Genomic DNA, 7,964 nt, shown 5'->3' with positions numbered 1-7,964 from the left:
TTATTGACATATTGTTTCATTCAGAGCTAGTGCTGTGACAAGACTTGTGTTACGACGGAAATAATAGATCGTTGTACGGTCCATTTTTTTTTATAAATAAATGAAATACTCCTTTTACTTTTTTAATCTTTCTACTGTCACTGATGATGTCAAACATGACTACGTAGGTACAATTATACAAATCAAAGAACAAAAAATTCCTTCATCGAACTCTTATCTTTCACCTAAATTCTCCCCTTTTCACTAACCGCAAAAACTATAAGGAGCTCTTCTTGACTATCTATGTGGCATAGGCTACTCTTAACTCTCTGTCTAGAAACTGTCTTAGTGGAATTACAGTCTACTGTCTGGCCTCAACAGGGGCAAAAGCTATTTTAGAGAGAACAAACAGCGAGGCGGATGAGAGGAATATAGCTCCAGCAAAACATGCAAGATCCATACCATTAACCACCGGTATGCTCTTGAATTTTTCCAACACTTGTACTTGAAGAATCATTATGACAGCTTGCCCAATTTTCGACTTTGCTTGGATAGCAGATTCCATCCCTATCCATGATGGCAGTTTCTGCACACAAGATGACCGAGTATTTGAATAAGAAGTTCTATATAATTTCCAAACAAGAATCAGTATATCTACCGCTATATAATCTATACCTCTAGATTGAAGTTCGCGGACAAGGTTGAACCTAGTGATCCCTTTCCCTTCAGGTTTTGTTGTCCCACAAACATCACATGTAAGGCAACTCCGAATATAAGCATTGCTGTTCCCACCAGGAACATATCTGTCAGAAAATTTAAAGTGTTAATAACTAACGCAAGTTATCGGATGATCAGAATGAATACAGCATTATTTTGAATGGCTGAATTCTGGAAAGAAGGAAGGAAAGTGATCATACCAATAGCTTCAATTAATAGAAGTACCACATGTCCTTGCTGTGACATTTCCGAAATTGCATGAAAATATTGGAAGTATGACTCCAGTACCAGAACACATCCCTGTAAGAACAGCTTTTGGATCAAAAGACATGAAGAAACAGTAAACTCTTTTCCTAATGAACAAGCTATTTTAGTTACCTCAACAAAGCAGAATGCTGAACCAACCAAAGATCCTGCAGTTGCAAGCAATGTAAAGAATCTGCAGTCAATTATAGCCTGCAATGCCACAGATTCCATCCATCATCTTAACCAGCAGATCACATGAATTAAACAATAAAGCCCCTTAAAATTTCAAAAGTTCATTGGCTTCAGTAAGATCAGCAAATGAATTCGGGAAGTTTCATATTTACCTTTTCAACAAGCATCTGAATATTCAATCTCAACGGCCTTTCTTTTGTGACGATCTTCATCCATCTAGACATCAAATCAGCAAGACATCCTAATAGCATGCCCAAATCCACCCCTTTATCCGTCTTTGGCTCTGATACAATAACGCATCCCGAAGCACAGCTGGCTGCCTTCACCGCCACTTGCTTCCTCTCACTGCAGCTTCCCCCACCAGTTGGATTCTCAGAACTCAACCCTGCTTTGTTCAGACACATGATTAGTGTTCTAGGCCTGGAAACCACTGCTGAACTTGAGAAAACTTCATTGGACAGGCCAAGGCCTAGAGGGCTAGACATTCTCAGGATTCTTGCAGCAGCCATTGTTTGTTGGCGTTCTCAAAATTCCAGTTCTTGTTTTCAAGAATTGTGCTGAAAGAGGGTTTTGGTATTGTTGTGGTGGAATTTTGACGTTGATAAATAGATGGTGCATGTAATTGATGGAAGATTCGTGGCATATTAGCGCAAAATTCTGTAAGTGGGGCCACTTTTTGGCCTTTTTCCTTACTTTTTCTTGGAAGGGTGGTTTCTTGATTATTGAATATTCAGAGTCCCAGACAATTCTCGTGTGGGAATTTGATTTCCTCGGCCGACGTGTGGGGCCAGGAGCATTCTGATCCGGACACGTGGCTTTCTGTATCTTCCATGGAATTTTATGTTCAGAACTGTTGAGCTGTTGGCTTGGTCATAGGTGAAACCGAATTTGGAGAACCAGAAAAGGGTGCTGATTCCTTTGCTGGTACCACACGTCTTATATTCTACGTTCTAAATCGTTTCTATTCAATTTATATGAATTTATGTTTATACAATATGATTAAATACATATATAAGTCTCAAGTACATTAAAAATATTTTATTTAATCATACATTTATATATTACACAAAATAAAATTGTCAATATCAACATCTTTGAAGCGATTTCCTATGAAGACAGCCGTATCCTTAGTCATTTTTCCAAATAGGTAGGTCATGCACCGGGATATGGAATTCATACCAATCAAGGTTAGCTCATCTAGAGTTGTCTTGTTCATAAATCATGCCAAGCACCAGTAAATTCTTCTCCTATGCCTAGGGTACATTATTAAAGAGCTTTTGTCTATCCAATTGCTGGAATCTGAAGAGTATCCTGTTGTCCTCTATCAATTTAGTCTCCATATCTTTGATCAGATTGAAGGCAATCTCTAATGGAGTACGCATAGCATCGAAATGAATACTTTTGTATGATGCAAACGACCCACTAGACAGAAATCATTCGGCTTCGGTTCCTTGTGCCATAAACCTAGGGGGATGACTGCCCCTAATTCCTCTTCTATTGATAAAAGATCTCTGTCAAAATTCACAATCTCGTCATCCATGGGTTTCTGAGAATACTGAAACTAAGATCGTATCGAAGACAATGGAAAGAGCAATAGATCTAATATTCTCGAAGTCGTAGCCTAAAGAATAGAAGGGAGAAAGCAACCAGCATATTAGTAAGGAAATGGGGCGAAAAAATCAGATCTGGTAAAAGAAAGATGGAGAAATATGAGATGAATCAATCCAAATAAAACGAAATATAATGAAAACATTAACCATCAACAACCAAGATTTTTAGAAATATTAAATTAGCGTATGAACGTCGATGATGAACTGTGTCAAAGGTAAAATAACTGAAGGAAGACTCCAAAAGAATCCTAAAGTACTCTCACGACGAGAGAACAAACCCTCGTAGAGAGGGAAAAATTTTTGTGTAAAAAGTTTCCTGCAAACTAATCTTATGAGTTACAACCAATCAACCGTCCCTGCAGATAGTTTGAGGACATAGTTTCCATAGGAAATTAAAAGAGAAAAAGAAAAAGACACACATCTTCCTTACAGATATTTCTTGTGCAACCAAGCCAAACATGCCTTACATATTTAACAGCTGGTCGGAGAATTGCGCATTAACGTCTTGTCCGAATCCCAACCTTGTTCTTGTCACCAGCCGACCAACCCAGAAAGCCTGTTCTGAAGTAGATATATGAATGGAAGTAAGAAAATATTCAATCAAATTTCAAGAGAGTTTCACAGTTAGTGACACAGTGTAATTATGAAATCTTAATTAGACTTATAAAAGATAGTTTATAATAATCCTTCTACTAAATTGGAAAAATTCTCAAATTTCACTGTTCCACTTCCTCTCTTGTTTGCTCCGCCTCCCCAAAATCACCGCAAAGATCCGAGCTTTTCTCACTCCTCCACCCGCCTCTCCTCCGCCGGCACCTCCTCAAAATTTCTCGTTGTTTTCCTGTCGTTCTGATCTCATCAATTAGAAGGTGCACCAACTGGGACTGAAGACTCTTGTATGGCGTCTCCGCTTCCCAATTGAAAAGATAATCTAACAATCTGAAGAAATGATCATATGGGTCAATCCCATTTTGAGCTCCACCCCACCATATTTTACCCAAACCCCATCAAAGTTACCGGCGAAGAATCATTCTTGTTTCGCCAATTCTACTGTTTCAGCGAGCCATATACCAAGAAGAAGGTAATTTTGTTATTCTGCTTTTCTAAGTATAGACTTGACGGTAAACTCTGTTCATTTAATGTTTTTACCTTTTTTTGTTTTTTCAGGTGTGATTTATATGACTTGCATAAAGACCTGGTACCATATGCTGAGGCCTGGTCATGGCAAAATGCTATTGTTGAAGAGAAGAAAGCATTGAGTGAAAAGAATGACGATTTAGCCGATTCTTTGATTCTTCTGCAGCACCATCCTGTTTACACGTTGGGCGCTGGGAGTTCAGAAGGATTCTTGAATTTTGATGTGAAGAATCCTCCTATTGATTTGTATCGAACCGAACGGGGTGGTGAAGTTACTTATCATGGCCCTGGTCAGGTATATTTTTGCAGCTATTTATTGCTTATGATAATTCATATGAACAGCTGCTTCCTTTAGTCTTTTGGATTGGCTGAGGAATCCTGTTATTGATTTGTCTAATGTTGATGTTATGGGCGTAAGGGCATCAGAATTTAAACATTTATTTGATAAAGTGTAGATGTTTTGATTAGATGAATGTGGAAAACTTGTCAAAAGATATGGATGCTAATGTAAGTTATAGTGTTTGATTTTGCCTTACCTCTTCACTTCCTTGTTGTATTGTAGCTAGTCATGTATCCCATCATCAATCTTCGGTATCAGAAGATGGATCTTCATTGGTACCTGAGGTCACTTGAAGAGGTCGTTATTCGTGCACTTTCCTCAGCATTTGCAATTGAAGCTTCGCGTATTGAGGGCTTAACCGGTGTTTGGGTTGGTATGCCTTGTAATCTGACTTTCTGTGCTATGCTGATCTAAAATGATAAATGACCATTTGCTTGAGAATAAACGATTTTGAGTTTACCTTTTGAGAGAATGAAGTATCTGAACTGTTTCTGTTTTAACTTGATTTTAAATGCACCGTACTGGTTGAAACTGCATGAACAAAGGGGTCCAGTTCTCCTTTCCGGAGAACTCTGAGAAATAAATTCCATAATTCAAGCCCAAAAAGTTGCGTCTGAGAGAGTGAATATGTTTTCTATAAGCAAAGTTATGATTAAAAGTTAATTAATTGTCTAAATTGTTAAGAGAAGTAAATACAAGCACAGTTTCTACTTTGGTGTTGGAAAGTGTTTCATGTCTCTCTTATTCACTGCAATTAGCTCAGTGATGCTTCTTTAGGCAACAAACTTACTCTGATTTTATGTTGTGCACATCTTTTCTGTTGTTAACATATATCTAACAATCCCACTGATTGAAAATATATAAAGAGGCTGTATGGATTTTGAATCCAAGAAAACTTCTAATTTTAATTTTGTATAGCTGCTAATGTGCAAGTAATGCAGATTCAAATCAGTACCCAGGTCTATGACGATCAAATGGTTATATTATTTCAGTTGTATCCAGAGGTGGCTGTTTAGTGAAGATCTAGAGAATTGTTTATAGAAAGTCCTATAATCCTACACGGCAACACCTAATCCGAACATTAAAGGATATAGTATGTTTCACTTCATCCCATCTTAAATTCTCTATCAAATGTATTATGTGGAGAGGTTTACACCTAGATTTTCAGTTTGGCTATGGTATAAGTATTTCAGCAGGGATATGTGGTGTTGAATGTTGTCGAAAATATAGGGCTTGTTATCATCATATGACAGCATTCCCTTTTTGCGGCTTGGGAGTATATTTTCTTCTCTTTTTCATATTTGCCCTGATTGTTTATAGAACTTTCAACATCTCGATTCTCTTCAGGTAACCAGAAACTAGCAGCCATTGGAATAAAAGTATCGAGATGGATAACATATCATGGCTTGGCATTGAACGTCACCACCGACACAACGCCCTTTCAGCACATAGTCCCATGCGGGATCCGGGGTCGTCAAGTTGGAAGCATAAAGGGTCTGCTAAAGGAAAAAAAACTGTCCACGGGGTGCAGAGAAGATAATCATCTTCCTGATGATCAAGAACTGATTTATATTGCTAATAAATCGCTGATCACAGAGTTCTGTGAAGTTTTCCAAGTTGACCTCAGAATAACTCTATACGACGAAGGAGTTTGGAAGAACTCTTCACCCGCCACATTGAAGAGCTAACACGTCGTCCCAAGTTACGAGCTCGACATACACAAGTAAACCTTTGCCAGTTCTCAGTCTCCAGAATTTACAGTACATATATTCTTTCAGAATTCTTGAAGACTTGAACTCAAAGCTGCTTGACCTTGGAGTTTAACAGGATTTCAGCACATTTTACACTCACAAATCCTCTACTTCACAGCACGATTGAGATTTTTAACACTTTCCTCTCTCTTTGGTGGGTTGTTGGAGCCCCGGATCCATGATAACGGAACACCACAATCATTAATCGGGTCTAGGCATCGTCCGGGCATGTTATCTGGAGCCAAAAACAGTGGATGACAGGAAAGTGATGCATGCGTTAAATATCCACATATGGTTGTGATCTTGAAAATATCTCGCTGTTAGATCTTGTGCAAGAATTTTTCCTTTTTCCAAGAAAAGGTTCTCTCCAGTTCCAATTGTCGGCCTTCTGCATTGGTTAGGGCATCCCTAAAAATGCTCAAACTTTGATCATGGGACCAAAGGTTTATATATCAGCAATTGCTTTACCTAATTACCTCCACTTTCTAGCATCAAAATAAACAAACCCGATTCCAATTTGAGGGAAGAAAAAGAAACTGATTTTATCCTTGAAAAATAAGGAAATGATCGAACATGTTGATGTTCATACATTTTTATACATTAAGTCTGATCTGATCTGACCCAATGATTTAGTTGGTTACAGAATCATTTATCGTCATAAATCTAAACATATATGAATTCGTCATATGATGTTTATAGACAAAAATGAGATACGACAACATTATTAGTTTCAAATTTCAGCTTTTTTATTATTTGAATTGACTTAAATATTGAAAGATTTTATTTAGACACTACTCATAATAAATCTAACTAGCTATGTTCTCATTTCAAATACGTACTGTCTTCCTATATCTCAGCTGCATTTCATCATCGCTCAACTACGTGGCATATCAACGACCTCGCCCTAAATCAATGGGTTTTTGAGGATGTGGATGATTGGTTTCACCCTAAGTCAATGGGTTTTTGAGGATGTGGATGATTTGTTCCAGTCAAGATGCATATTGGCTAAAGGAGTTGAGACAAGAATATGTGCACTAAGTTAAGGTTGTTCCGTAATCAATCAATCAAGTATTACCTAGTCCAAAGCAACTCCAAGAAGAGAATCAAGAATTATGCTTTGCCTAACAACTGAAAGACGAGGACTAACTAACAAACATGAGAGGCTTGATCGGGCCAGTTGCACATGAATTTACAACATGAGAAAACTCCACGTCGCCCATGATTTTTTCAGGATAAAATGCTCAAATTCTTCTTAATCTTATTATTCTCCAACTTGATAAACTAGAAAAATAGTTAATATTTTTCTTTAAAAAAAAGATAAAATAAAAGGATCGGGTCGAGATTGGATCGAAAAGAGGTATCTGATCGGGTCGGGCGCATCCCTTCCCTCCCATCACTATGGACCCGAATAGCGTTTGATAATGGTAAGAAGGTAGATGGACTAAGACTGTACGTCATAAAGTAGTGGAGGGCATCTCATCTTTTTAGGGTACTGCTGCCCATATAAAAATCTCTCTCTCTCACACACACACACACATATATATATATATATCTGTTTATATTTTCCTCAATGTTTACACTTTTGTCGTACTAGGTAGGAAGGGGGGTCGGATCAGTCATCATCGCACCTGACTCTGTAATAATACTGCAATAAAGAAATGTGGTGCTCAGCAACTGTCGGTACTACTACCACTTAACTACAATCATAATAATGAAGACTTCCAAAATTGTTTTTTGCTGCTTTGATTTATTTCGTAAAAAATAAACTGATCCTTTGTATATGAAAATTAGGATGATAATGGGTTTGAAATCCGAACACGTACAAGGATATGTCTCGCTTGAGATGAATTTTTAACCCATAATTGAGTTTTAGGGGTGTTTTGGAATCCGACCCAGCCCTTTGATTTATTTTATACTAGTATACGTTATTTCTACATGTATATAATAAATAATTTTTATTTTGTAAAATATATTATAAATAAAAGCAAAATA

The 7,964-nt window shown here is 37.5% G+C and overlaps 2 protein-coding genes across 3 annotated transcripts; one reads left to right on the top strand and one right to left on the bottom strand.

The window, feature by feature from the left end:
- Positions 1-112: 112 nt before the first annotated feature.
- Positions 113-1,744, bottom strand: LOC105159199 (uncharacterized). Its single transcript, XM_011076177.3, has 5 exons — positions 1,287-1,744; positions 1,075-1,152; positions 897-996; positions 655-782; positions 113-565 (listed from the first exon to the last, which is right to left on the bottom strand). Exons 1-5 carry the CDS (start codon positions 1,641-1,643, stop codon positions 341-343), a joined length of 888 nt encoding a protein of 295 aa, XP_011074479.1. The 5' UTR covers positions 1,644-1,744; the 3' UTR covers positions 113-340.
- A 1,141-nt stretch (positions 1,745-2,885) lies between these two features.
- LOC105159197 (octanoyltransferase LIP2p2, chloroplastic) lies at positions 2,886-6,349 on the top strand. 2 transcript variants are annotated; one of them, XM_011076175.3, is made up of 4 exons: positions 2,886-3,825; positions 3,912-4,176; positions 4,444-4,590; positions 5,569-5,708. In XM_011076175.3, the coding sequence occupies exons 1-4, from the start codon at positions 3,692-3,694 to the stop codon at positions 5,581-5,583; spliced, it is 561 nt and encodes a 186-aa protein (XP_011074477.1). In that variant the 5' UTR covers positions 2,886-3,691; the 3' UTR covers positions 5,584-5,708. The 2 variants fall into 2 exon arrangements, with proteins under 2 accessions (XP_011074477.1, XP_011074476.1); XM_011076174.3 differs by having other exon boundaries at positions 2,889-3,825; positions 4,444-4,594; positions 5,569-6,349.
- Positions 6,350-7,964: the final 1,615 nt, after the last annotated feature.

This window comes from Sesamum indicum, linkage group LG3, assembly GCF_026168435.1.
Source record: "Sesamum indicum cultivar Baizhima isolate 11 linkage group LG3, ASM2616843v1, whole genome shotgun sequence".
Lineage (NCBI taxonomy): Eukaryota > Viridiplantae > Streptophyta > Magnoliopsida > Lamiales > Pedaliaceae > Sesamum > Sesamum indicum.
Note: the sequence above shows the minus strand (reverse complement) of the source record. Positions and strands in the feature narration are given on the sequence as shown.

What these genes read in the sequence shown, in the direction of transcription:
- LOC105159199 (XM_011076177.3), bottom strand. Translation starts at nt 1,643, where the DNA reads ATGGCTGCTGCAAGAATCCTGAGAATGTCTAGCCCTCTAGGCCTTGGC. An exon ending in TTCAGATGCTTGTTGAAAAG is followed by an intron (nt 1,153 to 1,286) that starts GTAAATATGAAA and finishes GTGGCATTGCAG; the next exon opens with GCTATAATTGACTGCAGATT. An exon ending in TCTATTAATTGAAGCTATTG is followed by an intron (nt 783 to 896) that starts GTATGATCACTT and finishes ATTTTCTGACAG; the next exon opens with ATATGTTCCTGGTGGGAACA.
- LOC105159197 (XM_011076174.3), top strand. Translation starts at nt 3,692, where the DNA reads ATGATCATATGGGTCAATCCCATTTTGAGCTCCACCCCACCATATTTT. An exon ending in CTTATCATGGCCCTGGTCAG is followed by an intron (nt 4,177 to 4,443) that starts GTATATTTTTGC and finishes GTTGTATTGTAG; the next exon opens with CTAGTCATGTATCCCATCAT. An exon ending in CTTAACCGGTGTTTGGGTTG is followed by an intron (nt 4,595 to 5,568) that starts GTATGCCTTGTA and finishes GATTCTCTTCAG; the next exon opens with GTAACCAGAAACTAGCAGCC.